General features: G+C 45.1%; 1 protein-coding gene across 1 annotated transcript in view; it reads right to left on the bottom strand.

The window, feature by feature from the left end:
- Window positions 1–477: 477 nt before the first annotated feature.
- Window positions 478–16436, bottom strand: part of LOC144798085 (uncharacterized) — a 159473-nt gene continuing 143514 nt past the window's right edge. Inside the window, exons 5-6 of the mRNA XM_078668855.1 lie at window positions 8980–9090; window positions 478–630 (exon numbers count right to left, since the gene is read on the bottom strand). Of these exons, the coding sequence (XP_078524981.1) occupies window positions 478–630; window positions 8980–9090 (264 nt within the window). The remainder of the gene's footprint in view (window positions 631–8979; window positions 9091–16436) is intronic.

The following is a 16436-nucleotide window of genomic DNA, read 5'->3' on the forward strand; positions in this document are numbered from 1 at the left end:
TGACAAATTGAGAAAGGAATTAAAAAAGAAACAACCAACAGCAACTGAATATGTACCAGAGACCTCAGAATCATCGGCTACGGGTGACGAGACATCAAGTGAAGATGGCCAGGCTGGTCAATCTACTGCTCCTGAGTCATCGGGTTTTCACAAAGAATACCAAGTGATGCGAAAGCAACAACTCCAAGGGGGAAGGGGCAAACCCCCGGAAAAAAGAGGACCAAGAGGAAAACGAGGAGGGGGGGCTGGAGCCGGAAACATCGTGGGCTCGCCACCCCTAACAAGGAGCAGGAAGAATTTCTACAAGAAGTAGAAAAAGAAGATGTAGATAATTTGACGATTGTGAACCTGACCCCTAAGACTCTAACAGACGAGGAACAAAGTATCCTGAAACTTGGACTCACATTTTGCCCGCAAAAAAATCTAGAGTTCACTCAGACACGGATAGATTTGTTTAAGTTTACCCGTAAACTGAAACTATATAAGTACTTTAAAACCAAACCTCCAAGAATAAAACCGACGGCTGTCGGTAATACGGAGGGTGACACTCTTTCCTGCAGGGATCTGGCTGTCATCAGGTCTCTGGAAGAACTTAGGATGGAATGTCTGGACGATGATGAGGCTGATAATCTAGGGAATACACAGTTGATTACGGACATGGGAGTACAACAGAGAGGTGGTGCTACTAACTTCAAACCGATTTCCACCTTCATGCCCGTGATGGGGTCAGACGCCATAGACACTTTTTCTGAGGCTGTGTTACAGGATTTACGTAATTTGAGGGGCAATATGAAATTGAAGCATGAACAACAGAACTTTACAAATAAAAAACATCTGGCACTCAAAAAGTTGTGTGACGACTCCTCTTTGGTGTGCAAACCCTCAGACAAGGGGGGGAACATCGTTCTGCTCACCAAAGCACAGTATGAACAGGAGGCATTACGCCAATTAAATGATTCCAGCACATATACCAAAGTAAATACATCTGTATACAACAATAGTATCAAAGAATATCACGATATGATTTCAAGGTGGTATAACAGTGATATGTTGAGCTGCGATGAGAACTTATTTTTGAGATGTCCGAATCCAGTTACCCCTACATTTTACTATTTACCTAAAATACACAAGGACTTATTGAATCCTCCTGGTAGGCCGATTGTGGCCTCCCAAGGCAGTCTCACAGAACACTTATCAATGTATGTTGATTCTTTTCTCTTTCCACATGTTATCGGTCTGAAATCCTATCTGAAGGACACCAAACATTTTTTGAATCTTATAGAAGATGTTGATTGGTGTGATGGTTATACCATGCTGGTGATAGATATCACCAGTCTGTATACGTGCATTGGGCATGAAGAGGGGCTTCTGGCCATTTCCTGGTTCCTGGACAATAGACCGGTGAAATATTTCGAACATAATAAAATGTTGCTCGATTTCCTAGGATTCTGCCTAAATAATAATATCTTTCTCTTTGGCAAAGATCTATATAAACAACTTACGGGCGTGGCGATGGGTACCTGCTCCGCCCCCAGCTTCGCGAATTTATTCGTGGGGTGGTGGGAGGAGCAGGTGGCCTGGTCCCCAGCAAACAAAAAATGGAATGAACTTGTTAGGTGTTGGTATCGTTATATCGACGACCTCTTTATTATTATAGAGGGGTCAGTCGATCTAGCCAAGCAATATGTTGCGGTACTCAATGCCAACAGTAATAACTTGAAGTTCTCAGGGACATTCAGCAAGGTTGAGGTCAACTATCTAGACTTGACAGTCTTTGTAGATGACGGCAGGTTGCACACTAGGCTCTTTCGCAAGGAGACTGCTGGTAACTCAACTTTATTTGCGACCAGTAGTCATCCTAAAAGCTTAGTGAATAGTATACCCTATGGGGAATTACTAAGGATAAAGAGGAACAACACAAAGAAACAGGATTTTCGAAAAGCAGCCAACAGCAGCATACAAAGATTTAAAACTAGAGGTTACAAAGAGGGAGTACTTAAACAGGCAATGAGTAAAGTTTGCAATATGGACAGGAGTGAACTACTCAAAAAAGAAAAAACAGATAATGTTGACAACAAAAATACTGTTGGAGGTACGTTCAGAATGATTACAACTTTTTCTAGCAATGCTATTGAACTGAAACGCATCATGCGAAAGCATTGGAATATCTTGCTTACTGACACTGTCATAAAGCAAGATCTACCATCTTACCCTCTAGTAACGTTTAGAAAAGCTCGAGCACTCAAAGACTATTTAGTTCATAGTCACCATGAGGAAACTACACCCAGATCCAAGTCTGAACCCTTGAAAGGCTTCTTTCCTTGCGGTAAATGCAAGGCTTGCAAAGGAAGTAGGCGTACGACACAATATAATGTACCAGGGGTAAAACAACCCAAAAAAATATCTAAGTTTCTCACATGCTCTACACCTTACGTTGTGTACTGTCTAACATGTCCTTGTGGCAGAAGGTATGTGGGCAGCACAACGAACCCAGTCAAATTAGGGATTTTGGAACACCAAAGGGCGATCCAAAATGCAGATGTGAACTACCCAGTAGCCAGACACTTTGATAAGGAACATGCACGTAACAGGGACCTGTTAACGTATTTTTGTCTGGATTCGGTCCCTGCCCATGTGAGAGGGGGAGACAGGCTACATAAACTTAGGCGACTTGAGTCGCGTTATATAATTGACCTACAAAGCAAGATGCCAGGGGGATTGAATGTGCATGAAGACTTGGCAGTCCATTTGATCTGATGGAATTAAGATATGGGATGACTGATCAGCTGTAAAATTGAATATTGCTCATTATGTTTGTAATTGCTTAAACTCGCTTTTCTTTCTTCTTTTTTAATTGTATTGCCTTTTGTAATTTTCACCATCACGTAATTCATATTAGAATCTGTTTGGGCCCATCCAGGGCGGTATAATTGTGTTATACGAGTGGGGACATTCATGAGTATAAAATATACATAGCCCATTTGAGGGGATTATAATAATGGCGTAATTGCATGATCGATTTCGATTTATGTTGAGGATTGCCAGTTATTTAATTATATGGTACATTTATACATTGCTCGGATTGAAGAGCGGATTGCCATACATAACACATTTTTTACCCATTCAAAGATGGCGACCGTGTTTTCATCAATTGGTCCTATCTTTATGTCATGTAAAATTGACACGTGATGACTTTAAATGCAATGGGGCTTTGTGGCACTGTGTTTGTTTGAACACTGACGAAGGCCGAGTGCCGAAAGCGCGTTTTGAATTAATAAAACTGAACCGTGGATTTACCCTTGAGTGCTGCTTCCTGATTCCCGTTATTGACGGGGTGGGATTCTTGGAGCTGATATATATATATATATATATATATATATATATATATATAAATAATACTAATTATAAGGGATATAATTTATACTCATCAAAATAATAATTAAAAAATGCCCCCCCAAAAAAGAGGGAAGACCTAATCTTTTACCTACCTCTATATTACTTACCTCTATATCTATACCTTAGATTTTTTCTTATATTGTCTGATATAGACTCGGATGAGGCCAACGCACCCTTCCCTAATATGGCAAATGGGGCAATCAAAAGCATGATTCATAAGGAGATGAGATCCTGTGTGCTGACAACATTATCTAAGGTTATGGCATCAAAGAGATCACTCCCCTCTGAAGAGGATGATGTTGTTGAAGTACAACATGCCCTGACAAGTAATGAGGATATCGCTGAAATAATGGGAAAGAAAATTAAAAAGATTAAAAATATCAATTATATCCCCAATAGCACTATAGGAGGTCCCAGCACCTCAAATTTCATGGGAGGTCCTCGCACCTCAAACACATCAGGTGTCCCTGGCGACACAACTTTTAAAGGTGTCCCCAGAGGCACAAAATATCTGGGTGTCCCTCGCGGCACAATCTATCCAAGTGCTCAAAGTGATGATCTTCAATTGGGAGATTATGTTTTTTGTGACGACAATCATGACGATGATGCATCGGAGTTTCCTGATGAATATATTCTTGACCTGGATGAGGACGACCATGATTTTAATTCCCAACCTATTGAGGAAAATCCCCCTTCCTCTTCAAAAGACAGTATTATAGACCCTTTGGGTGAAAATATGTTCTCTCCCCTTAATATTAAACATCCCATGAGCTCCGAATGGGTCCCCCATGAACATGTAAGCACATTTATTGCAAAATGGTTGAGAAACCCTCTGGAGAGAGACACCCGCAATCTTCTAAGAGCAGAATGTTCGAGACCCTCTGCCAAACCGCAAACCCTCACCCAGAACTGATAAAATATCTTTTTAAACTTGGGAGAGATCCCAGGAAAGGAATGGAGAGATCCCTTAAGATTTGCCATGACCGGTCCTTGATATCCTAGGACCTTTAGCTAAAATCATCGATGCTGCTGAAGATAGCTACATCAATGGCTCCCCACTGAACACCGATGTAATTCGGGGATGGAGCCAAAGGGCCTTCGTTTTATTGGGCAATGCCAACACCGGTCTTAATTCTGAGAGGAGAAGGGTGGTTCTCACTAAGATCAGTCCCAAATTGAGTGACCTGGCGGACAAAGAACCCTCACTCAATCCTAAGGGTTTGCTTTTTGGTGCGGACCTGATTAAGACCTTAGGAAAATACGTATCTACCTTACCGGCATTAGACAAACCACACCAAAATATGAAGAGAGTCTGCAATTCTAAGAACCTTTTTGGCAGGGCCGGAAGAAGGGGACAATCTTCCGGCCGCTTCAACCACAGGCGCTACTCTAGATCCAGAGGTTATGGCGGAAGAGGTTACCAAGCCTCAAATCAATCCCAATTCTATCCAGCAAGAGGAAGAGGCTTTCGTTCCAGAGGCTTCAGAGCAAGAGGAGCACCTAGTGACACTGTTCCTCAAAGTGAGTACTACGAGTCTTACCCCTCCCCCTTCTTTTTCCCCAAAAGTGGGAGGCAGACTAAAATTATTTTCGCTGAACTGGAAATGAATCACTCAAGATCCATGGGTTCTGAATACCGTGAACAGATTTATGATCGATTTTATGGAAACTCCAATCCAAAATTCATTTCCCATGGAAATTCCCCTCACTTTAGGTCAATAAAAATTATAGAGGAGGAGATCTTCTCTATGCTCCTGAAAGGTGCATTTGTTGAAGTCCCTATGGACATTGTTAGGGTTTGTAAGCACACTCTTCCTTGTAGAAAAAAAGGACAAGGGTTGGAGACCCGTCATAAATCTAAGGGAACTCCACAAATACTTTGTTTACAGACACTTCAAGATGGAGGGCATCCATCTTCTGAGAGACCTATTGTTAGGAGTAGACTGGCTGGTCAAATTGGACCTAAAAGATGCTTACTTTACCATTCCTATGGCCAAGGCTCACCAACCCTTCCTTCAGTTAATTTGGAAAAACCATCTCTTTCAATTCCGCGCTCTTCCTTTCTGGCTCTCCTCAGCCCCTTGGTGTTTCACCAAGGTGATGAGAGCAGTCGCCTCCTCTTTAAGAGAAAAAGGTATTCGTCTGATCATATATCTAAACGATATCCTCATCCTGTCTCAGGATCATGCTCAAGTTATTCAAGACCTGAAGACTGTAATAGACCTCTTAGAGAATCTGCGATTTATCATAAACTAGGAGAAGTCGATACTATCTCCCCCAAGGACTATGGAATTCCTGGGTTTCACTGTGGACACCACGAATTGCCTCTCCCTTCTTCCACCAAAGAAAAAATCCTTAAGGGAACTAGCCAGACTTCTGGGTCTTCTTTTCTCTTCTATACAACCTATCTTTCCGGGCCCCCTAAATTATCAAGCCATTCAAAGGATAAAAGCGAGGGCTCTGAGATCAGGCCTTTGGTACGGAGATCGTATTTGCCTGAACCAAGAAGCCATATTGTAACTGACCTGGTGGTTAGACAATTTGGATGCTTGGAACGGCAGAGCAATCTTTGCTTCAGCACCAGACCTTGTCTTAGAATCAGATGCAAGCCTTCATGGCTGGGGTGCCTGTCTCCTAGATCAGAACACTGGAGGAAAACAATAGAAAGGGTGACAGAGTGATAGTTGCGCTGATATGTGACAATAATCTAAATTCACAATCTTTTAAGCTCCAAGGATAAGGTTTTGGTCACCCACGAAACAACCAAAATAGGTCATGTAAAACAAGACCATTTATGACACAAAAAACAGAGTATATCCTGAGCTAAACATCAAGGTCAATGAGATTTCATCAAATAAATCTTGAGAGAGAAATAGTCGTCATATCTTCTTTTATTAGGACGTTGATCTTCTTGAGACAAACTAGCCGCCAACACGTGTTTCGTCTTGGTAAGTGAACCATAGACTTCTTCAGGGCTATGGCTTAATTTAGTAGGTAAGCTCAGTATGTAAGCTCCACAAGTAATAAAAAAGGTCGATAATTATTTTACTGGAGGCTCCCCAGTCAATCTTGATATAGTAGAAAAACTCTGGAATGATAAGCGAGCCCCAGGTATCCTTCAAGTACGATGTGAAACCGACTCTCAAAACACAATTCCGTGGCTCTCGGCGGGCGCCCGTGTGCTCCGCTCCTCTGGACGGCTCCGGCTGGGCGATGATACAGTAAAGGGCGCAGGAACTGCAAGCGAACATTCTTCATCTGAAGGAGACGAGAGGATGGGCCCTTCACTGCACCCCCTAGCGGCGGAAATATTGGCTCTGGAACAAGGGTCATTGCCGGAGGCGGGCCCATCACAGAACGAGGCCCCAGACTCCAACTCGTGAACAAGGGCCTGCTGGGTCGGCCGTGACTAAGATGGACTCTGCCGGAGCAGGCAGGCTGGACACAAACACCCCCCCCTTTTTCTCTCTCTTTCTCTCCTTTCCTTTATCAGCTGCGCTTTTTCTATTGCTCTTGTTTCTCCTCTTACTTTTCTATATTTGTGTCTTCTTGACACCATAGCCTTTGGTCTACGTTTTGATAAACGCTGTAATGATGGTGTTGGGGAACCCACAGGAGTTCGTAGCTGTGGTGTAAATTGGACCGGGGAGGGCGACAGACCTCCGTCTGCCCCAAAAGTTTGCTTCCTGTCCGGATGGCTGGGAGGGCTCAGGGGCAGGAGGAGGTGGGGTGGGGGAGTGGGAGGAAATGGAACGGGTTTTTTGGTTGGGGATGTTTTGATTCCTAGGTTATTTTTCTGGTTGGCAACTACTCACGGGGCGAATCGTAGAGGCGCACCCGCTTCAATCCCCCCACTGGTGGCATATTTGACCCGCACAGCTGAAAGTCTCCCCTGACAGATCACAACCCTAGAGACAGGAGTCTGGAAACGGACCCCTATACAGTGATCACATAGAACGTGAGCGGCTAGGGGGACAAGGTCAAGTGAGGTCTGGTGCAGGCATACCTGAAAAGAATGCACCCTGACATCGCTCTACTCCAAGAAACGCACTTGCAGGGCACGAAATGTGGTTTTCTGGCGAGGGGAGCCTACAAGGTCCTGGCACACGCGGGGTACACAACAGGCTCTAGAGGGGTGGCTATCCTGATTAGGAAATCCCCCCCCCCTTTGTGCTGCGTGGGGCCCTTTTGCATTTTCCTGCTCGACGCGTCTGTCCGGTCACTTGCCCGTTGGCCAGAGACCTCTACGACGACGACGAAACTATGAAACTACTCTGTTGGTCTGGTTGCTCCAGACTGGCCCTCGCTCCCCTGAAAAGGATTAGCATCTCTGACCTTGCTGGTCCGAGTAAGAAGCGATCTTCAAATCCTGCGTGGGTTGCCTTTGCCAAGGCCTGTTGACTCCGATCCGGAAGCCGACTCCGCCGACAGCGAGAGCCTTCGTGGGACAGCTCGTGTTCCACTCCTGGTCATCGTCGATGCCCCCGAGTCCACGTGGCAGCGGAGTCAAGCTTCTCGACAACCACCTGATTGCGCCCGACATCGCCTGGTTCCTTCCTGGTTCCATCCTGGTCACTGGCTAGTGACCCAGACTCTGTCCCCTCTGCTTTCAGGTACTCTACATCTTCGATCCACCCTTGGATCCAACCGGACTCTTCTCTCCTGGCCGCCTGCAGCATCTTCTCCTCCAGGCTCCATAGAACTCCACGACGAAACCCGACACACTTTGGCACCTATGCACCCGCTTCCTGTGGGTGAGGTAACGATCAAACACCGGTACTCCTGTAGTGGTTGACACCTCTAGTGTCCTAGTTTAAAGTGGCTAAGTTCTAGTCCAGTCGGAAGACTTCCAAAACAGTAACATTGTAACTTTTACACACCATTGACTTTGCATTGGTGCATTCGTGTGCTTTTAGTGCTGCACCCGAATCCCGCTGGCTACTCCCGTCCTAACTACTGTTAGTCCAGTGTAGTCCCAGCGATTCCCAAGGCCCTAGGCCTTACCATTGTTTGTGAAGTGGTTCTTATACCACTTATTTAGTATATGGTTTAAGTGGCCACCGGGCCTATCCATGACTGTGCAACTTTTGGATCTTTAACTGTGCTTTTGTTTAAACGCTTGTGCCTCTGTCCTCATAAAGAGTACAGAGGATTATTCTAGTAATAAATAGATATATTTTTATAATATATAGCTTGTGTGGAGTCCTTTCATTTAGTATTAAAAGGATTGCATATGGTAAAACAGCTGGCTTCACATGCCCTCTTGAGTTAAGCCTAAGACTGCTTAGTCCATGCTACCACTAGGATAGCTTGTCTATAAGGTTGACTTACAACCACCACCATAGGGTTGTTTGGACTGATACAAGGTGCTCACTAGAATAGTGAACATCATACATCAGGCCAACTTCTCACAGCTCCATAGGGCAGACAACCTGTGGTGATAATGGTGACTCTACAATGGGTAGTAAACACTACCTTTTGAAATATGGGAAGCTGATTGTATGGCTTTGGAAGGAATCTGCCTGTTTAGTTTGGTAGACTCCTTTTCAGTACACAAGCCGCAGGAATGCATATTTGACTTACATTTGGTCCTCCAAGGTCAGTCTGGACCCAGCCAGGGTGGATGGCGGTGCACAGGACCCCGTCTGATGTGTACCCCAATGCCTGGCACTTTGTAAGCATGTTCAGAGCAGTCTGTAGGGAAACATTAAACACAGATAAGACATGTTAAACAGGGCCAAGAGTTTAACAAAGAGATGCATTCCTAAAACTTTACTATTCATCTACATGTGGCACAGTCATTCCAAGAACAATCACATAAAAGTCCTTGTAAATCAGGATACCTGTCATTCCACTTAGCAACATTACCTGAGATCTAGTCATGTGTCATTGTTTGAGCATACTTTAATTTTATTTAATTTTTTTAAAAATATCTTTATTTGCATTTTTCAATTTTTACAGAATTGCATAATAACATAGAGCATAGTTATAGAGAAGGACAAGTGGTTACATTGCGCGGGGCATAAAATGTCATTCCCACTGCCAAAGCATATCTTACTGAGTCGAATATCTATACTGTATGTCCAACCAATTTTGCACGTGAGTATCCGTGCCTAAGCATGCAGTCAAGTCAATAGGATGAGGCAAAATATGATATATATTTATAATCAAAACAAACTAACAAGGTCAGTGTACAAGTATTGTGCATATTTCGTACCCAGTACATCCTTACCACTCTTATCAACTTCTCTTGACCAAATGAGTCTGTCCGGATAGATACCCATGCCACTCCTCCAGCATCTTTTGCATATTGTTACTGTGGCCCATGTCCCTGTGTCAATCCCCATCCTCAACTCGGGCCGACATCACTATCGAGCTGCGAACCCGCAACCTCCTCTTGTACATCAGCTTTTTGCAAAGATCCATTCTCCCTCTCCCCATCCATGCGTGCTAAATCCAAACGTATGGTATACCACTATTGTGCAATAGAGTATTTTTTCGTAGCTCAGCTAGTTCCTCTCTGTGTAGTGATGTGTTTTTGGCTTGCGCCCACACTAGAAGTGATTTTTTCAACTATTAATTACAGGATGATCAGTGTGTTTCCTTCTTTTAGTTATTAACCGTTTTGCGACTACCAAGCCTAAGTCAATAAATCTCTACGTGACCCTGTTTGTCTTTGTTCTAGGATAAAGACCTAATATGCAGACATCGCATGTGCGCATGATTGTGCATGTTGCAAGTGCCGTGATGACTTCTTGCCAATAGGTATGCAGGGAAGCACAAAACAAAAGCATGTGTATGAGGTCCGCGCCTGTCAGTAGACAGCGCGGGCACTCCGCGGTATTGGTGTGAAAGTATTGATTTATTTTGTCCGGGGATAGATATGCCCTCTGTGTTTTATATATGTCTGAATTAACTTAAATTTAGAGTTTCTCTGAACATGAGTGGGGGTTCGCTAGCAACGTGTCCCATTCTTGGTCTGCACATTCTGTTTCCCATGGCGATCGGAGGGCCGTCATGGGTTTTGTTGTATGGATAAGTAGCGCCTCAAACAGCCAGTGTCCAATGTGTGACCCATTGCCCATAACATGTAAGTATTGCATTAGGAGGTGTGTCTCCAGTTCGGCAGTGATGTAGTCCTACATCGCGGAAAGTGATCTCGTAATTGAGTTATATAGTAAGAATTGACCTGCGGATAAGTCATTGAGCATACTCCAATACCAAGATTTCCTGAGGGCCAAAAAACAGGACAGCTTCCTGCAGATTATAGAACTGTAAAAACATTTCTTGTTTTTAAACTCTAGTCCCTTTAATCACAGATGCCACAATCACTCCACATTACATCAGATCAAATCAAATCACAATGTTAATAATCCTCTTCAGAAGTTTGAAAACCTATTATAGAGATGTCTATCCAGAGGTTCTCCTCTGGTTATGTGCACCATCATTTTCTTTTTTGATTGGGGTCAGTGTTACCAATTTTGATGCAGACGAACAAACACCAATCACCTTTTAGTACATTTCTACATGTCATTATGGTGTGTATGACAGTGGCGATGATACGGAAACAAATCACAGAATAAGGCTTCAGAATAGTATAACTGTGTTAGACGTGTCATCCTTAGTGTGGTTTTCCACAGACGTTTTGTCTTTTACCTCATGTTGTTGCTGATTCTTTTTGTTGGCCTTATGACTCTGAGCACTTTACCACTGATAACCAGACCTAGAGTACATGTGCTTCTCCCCTAAACATGATGACATTGGTGTATACCTGATTGGCATATTTGTTGTGCTGTTAAGTCCCTTGTAAAGTGGTATACCATGAACCCAGGCCTGTACTTCAAATGATATTAGTGGGCATGCAGCAATGATTGTGCCACCTACGTAAGTAGCTTTTCAAACCTGTGACAGGTCTGCCACTGCAGCGCTTGTTTGTGCAGTTTACTGCCACTTCGACTTGGCATTTACAACTACTTGCCAAGTCTTAAACTCCCCTTTTATTACATATATGTCACTTTTAAGGTAGGCTAGAAGTAACCCTAAGAGCGGGCTGGCATGTAAGGACAAGGGAGGGCATTTATGTTTAAACTTTACATGTACTGGCAGTGACAAACACCCAAATTAGATTTTCTCTACTGTGAGGCCTACTCCTCACATACGTCAGCATTGAGACTTCCTTAATACATTTTTATATAAATTGCTCCTTAATACACTTTTAAGCTGTAATTATAGATCAGAGAAAAGTGGCTTTTTCATCTTTCATATCTTTGGAATGGTAATAGTAAATCCTCCTTACTGGTGAAGCTGGATTTAACATTACTATTTTAGAAATGCCATTTTTAGAAAGAGCAAAAACAACAGTTGATGGACAGAATGCAGAACAATGTCATACATTCACCCAGTACAGAGATCTGGGCCTAAATCCATCATTTTTTTGCTCACCATGCCATTCCAGTTTGAACCCAGCCATATGCAAATCAGTCTTGACCCTGTGCCCCATGGGAACAGTCCAGCCCGAACTGCCGAGCCAGGTCCTCCCTGGACTGGAAACAAGCATCCTAGGATCGGTTTCGGGCTTTCAGCCCTCATCAGCCAGGATAGCTTGATTCTAGTGGCATGGAGAGCACGGGGCTCACGTCTGAGCATACCCATCCCACTCTGGGTGACAAATGCAAAAACAACAGTTGATGGACAGAATGCAGAACTATGTCATACATTCACCCCAGTACAGAGATCTGGGCCTAAAGCCATCGTTTTTGTGCTCACTATGCCACTCCAGTTTGAACCCAGCCATATGCAAATCAGTCTTAACCCTGTGCCCCATGGGAACAGTCCAGCCCGAACTGCCAAGCCAGGTCCTCCCTGGACTGGAAACATGCATCCTAGGACAGGTTTCGGGCTTTAGGCCCTCATCAGCCATGATAGCTTGATTCCAGTAGCATGGACATTTCTCTGCACTTACTGCTCTGTGTGCCTGATAGCCTGTCATCAATACATATCTGGGCTCTGAGACAGACCTTGGATGTGTGGAAATACAGCTGTATGTGTATTCATGTTGCAAAACCTCAGGGTGTTATCCTGATCTGCCAAGGGTGTATGGCGCTGCAGTGCCGTGACTTACTGTACAAAAGCAATATGCTCGACTTCGTTCAGCAGAGGCTGGCGGCCAGGGTGCAGCAGGGAGATTATTACATGTGCTGCATGAATGTAGGTGTGAATGGATGTACATGTTGGCGGTCTGCAGATGTGCGGATGGTGCACAAGGTGGCATGCAGCAGTTCCACTCAGTTTATGGTAGTTCTGGGTCAAGAGCCTAGCAGCCTGGAGTGTTGTATGCAAGCACTGCATATCTGTAGGAGACACACAGCACGCGTTAGAAATATACAGGGGCTAAACATGTGCAGGGTGTGCACAAGGTAGAGTGGCGGCTTTACTCAATTTACGGTTGTTGTGGAGCAACGGGGGTGCAGCCTGGAGTATTGTTTTTACGCAGTGCGAGGCAGAATGGCTTTCCATGCTCTTGATCTGCTTCCTGCTGAACTCCTTGAACTCTATGTATGGGTTGAAGACCCGCAAAATTGGCTGCTGCTGCTCGCCTAACCCCTCGTTCAGGGCGTTCCGCCGCTGCAACTTAGTGCTGCGCTCCGGTCCAGCGCTTGGCGCGGGCTCCCAGTTCTGCCGCTCCGACTCTAGTTTTCTGCCATTCCCGAGTCCCGGAGGCTCTCTGCTGCCGTCCTTCACCTTCAGCCTCGGGTTCAGTTTGGAAGGCAGCTCATCAGTAGCCATGGTTCAAAGCAGAGGATCAACACTTGGTGCTGTCGATGACAGCTATAGCTCGCGCATTGAGCCCAACACAGAAACAACTGGCAGCTAGCCCGAACTGTTAATAACAGGAAAGGACCGTGTGACGTAAGGTGCCACGCGCTGATGTCACACGTCCAGTCTGCAGTGGTCTGTCGCATTAAAGATATATATATTTAAAGTTAAATCACAACATCGCATCACTTACAAAAAAAAAACGCATGAGGCTTAGGCATTTGCCAAGCTGAATGGGAAAAAAAATACAACATTTCGGGCATGCGGCTTCTTTAGTGCGTACGAATCGGCACAAGCCCCAAGCCGTGATGAACTTATAATGATTATTGATAGTTAAACGCCACACAATAGTAAATGCACAACCCACATGACAGTACATCACAGAAATGCAGAGAAATGAAAGGCTTGTCAGGTCTTCTTGAAGATAAACGTGGTAATACAAGAAAAAAGTGCTTAGCAGCTAATTAAGAGACACTGTCTCCCGCCGAAAGTAAAATATCCAATCCCGGTGGGTGTGGCCAAAAGATGACAGGGTGGCAACCAGGTGGGACTAAAAAACCTCCGGTACAATTATCACACTACGTTCTGCATGATCAATAGCGCTAAATGACGTGCACCAATCAAGAATGCAGGCGGAGCAGAGACACGACTTCTGGAACCGTATTGATTCCAAGAAGCCCTCGCATGGCGAGAGCACTGCATGCGCGCTGCTAATGTTAGGCGAGACCTAAAAACCATTGTAAGGTGTAGCTCAGTTATTGGCTCTGGATACCTCGGGTTCTTGGACAACCTACAAACCCTATATACCCCCACAGCCAGAAGTGACGGGTGGACATCAACGCATTGTTTTTGTAATTCAGCCAATGTGACAAACAGTTACAGATGAAAAAGTTGTCATAAATGGCTGTTTTTTCCCACTTATCTTTAATTTATTTCAACGGTTAGTTTCTTTGGGAACACCTTGAGGGATCTACACATATGACTCCTAATTCAGAATGTTGCTACTTTACTCTAAAAATCTATAACCTCCCTGGGTCATCCATGAGTTTCACACTGGTTTTCAGCATAAACTGGATTTAGGGTTAAAGCACAAAAAATAGAAAAAAAGGGCTACCTGTCTGAAAAATGCCAAAACTGATTATAAAAATGTGCTTTTTTGATTCAGCTATGCATGGCCCTGTAGGCTGGAAAGATGGTGACTTTAGCACTGCAAACAATTTGTTGATGTCATTTTTTGGGAAAAAAAATACAGGCACTTTTATCCACAGAACGTATTTCCTATTTGTCCCCAAAAAACTCAAAGTGTATCTATACTTTGCCTATTGTCTCAGTCCTCTCCAAGGGAATCCTCAAACTCTAGGTAGCGTTATTATCCCCATGATGATGGGAAAAAAAGTATTCACATTTGGCGTGGATACCTTATGTGGAAAAAAGTTATGGAGGCCAAAGCATAAACTGACCCAAATAGCCAAAAGAGGGATTAGCCACCATTTGCCTCAGCAGTAATTGGTTTTAAAACCAATAATAGCTTTTTACCATAACATTTAATTTATATTTTGGAGCTCATTTTCACCCAGGTGTTACTAGGCAACATATACCAGTTGTTTTATTGTTACCCAACCCAATGGTACCATCCTTCATTCTTATGATCAGTTCCTTAGCATCCTCCTTTCTTATCATGACTAGTCGTTGATAAGTTTATATGTCAGTGTTTGTTTTTGTTTGTCACTTTTTGGTAGCCAACACTTTCAGAAAGATTGTGCATAGCTTTCATAAAAACTCAGACTCAAAGTCCCTGTGTAAATACAATTATTCATTATCTCTCCCCGCTGTTCAAAACTTTAATTATCAATCAATCAATCAAGAATTTGTAGAGCGGACTACTTACCCGTGAAGATCTCAAGGCCCTGGGGGAAAAAAGGGGGGGGGGGTGCGCGCTACTGGTGGAACAGGCAGGTCTTGAGTAGCCTCCTGAAGGTCAGCAAGTCTTGGGTCTGTCTTAGGCTCAGTGGGAGGGTGTTCCAGGCCTTGGCGGGGAGGTGGGAGAAGGCTCTGCTGCCGGTGGTTGTTCTTTGGATGCGAGGGACGGTAGCAACGGCGAGTTAAGCGGAACGGTGCTGTCCATTGTTGAGGTAGGCTGGGCCGGTCTTGTGGAGTGCCTTGTGTGCGTGGATGAGGAGCTTGAAGGAAATCCTCTTGTTGACGGAGAGCCAGTGCAGGTTTCTCAGGTGGGGGGTGATGTGGCTGTGGCGTGGTACGTCAAGGATCAGGCGTGCAGAGGCGTTTTGAATGCGTTGCAGTCGTTTGATGAGCTTGGCCGGGGCTCCCGCGTAGAGGCCGTTTCCACAGTCGAGTCTGCTACTGACGAGGGCCTGGGTGACTGTTCTTCTTGTATCTGTCAGGATCCACCTGTAGATCTTGCGGAGGGTGTTGAAGCAGGAGGAGGAGACTGCGTTGACTTGCTTGGTCATGGAGAGTGTTGAGTCGAGGATGACTCCCAGGTTGTTGCGTGGTCGGTGGGTGTCGAGGCTGCTCCCAGTGCCTTCGGCCACCAGGGGTCGTCCCAGGCTGAAGGGTTGGAGCCGAGAATGAGGACCTCCGTCTTGTCTGTGTTCAGCTTCAGTTGGCTGATCTTCATCCAGTCGGCGACGACCTTCATTCCTTCGTGGAGGTTGGATTTGGCGGTGAGGGAATCCTTAGTGAGGGAGTGGATCAGTTGAGTGTCGTCGGTGTAGGAGATTATGTTGAGGTTGTGCTGTTGGGCGACTTGTGCGAGCGGGGCCATGTAGATGTTGAACAGTGTCGGGCTGAGGGATGATCACTGGGGTACGCCGCAGATGATCTTGGAGGCTTCAGATCGGAATGGGGGAGGCGGACACTCTGGGTTCTGCCGGAGAGGAAGGAGGTGGTCCATTCCAGGGCCTTGTCTCTGATCCCTGCGTCGTGGAGGCGTTTTCATAGTGTACGGTGACAGACGGTGTCGAAGGCGGCAGAGAGGTCCAGGAGGATGAGGGCCGCGGTCTCACCATTGTCCAGCAGGGTCCTGATGTCGTCGGTGGCGGTGATGAGGGCAGTCTCGGTGCTGTGGTTGCTGCGGAACCCTGACTGGGATGGGTCCAGGATGCTGTTTTCTTCTTTTCATCTGTTAACGATCTTCTCGATGACCTTGGCTGGGAACGGAAGCAGAGAGATGGGCCGGAAGTTCTTGAGGTCTCTCGGGTCCG

This window comes from Lissotriton helveticus, chromosome 12, assembly GCF_964261635.1.
Source record: "Lissotriton helveticus chromosome 12, aLisHel1.1, whole genome shotgun sequence".
In the NCBI taxonomy this organism is placed as follows: Eukaryota; Metazoa; Chordata; class Amphibia; order Caudata; family Salamandridae; genus Lissotriton; species Lissotriton helveticus.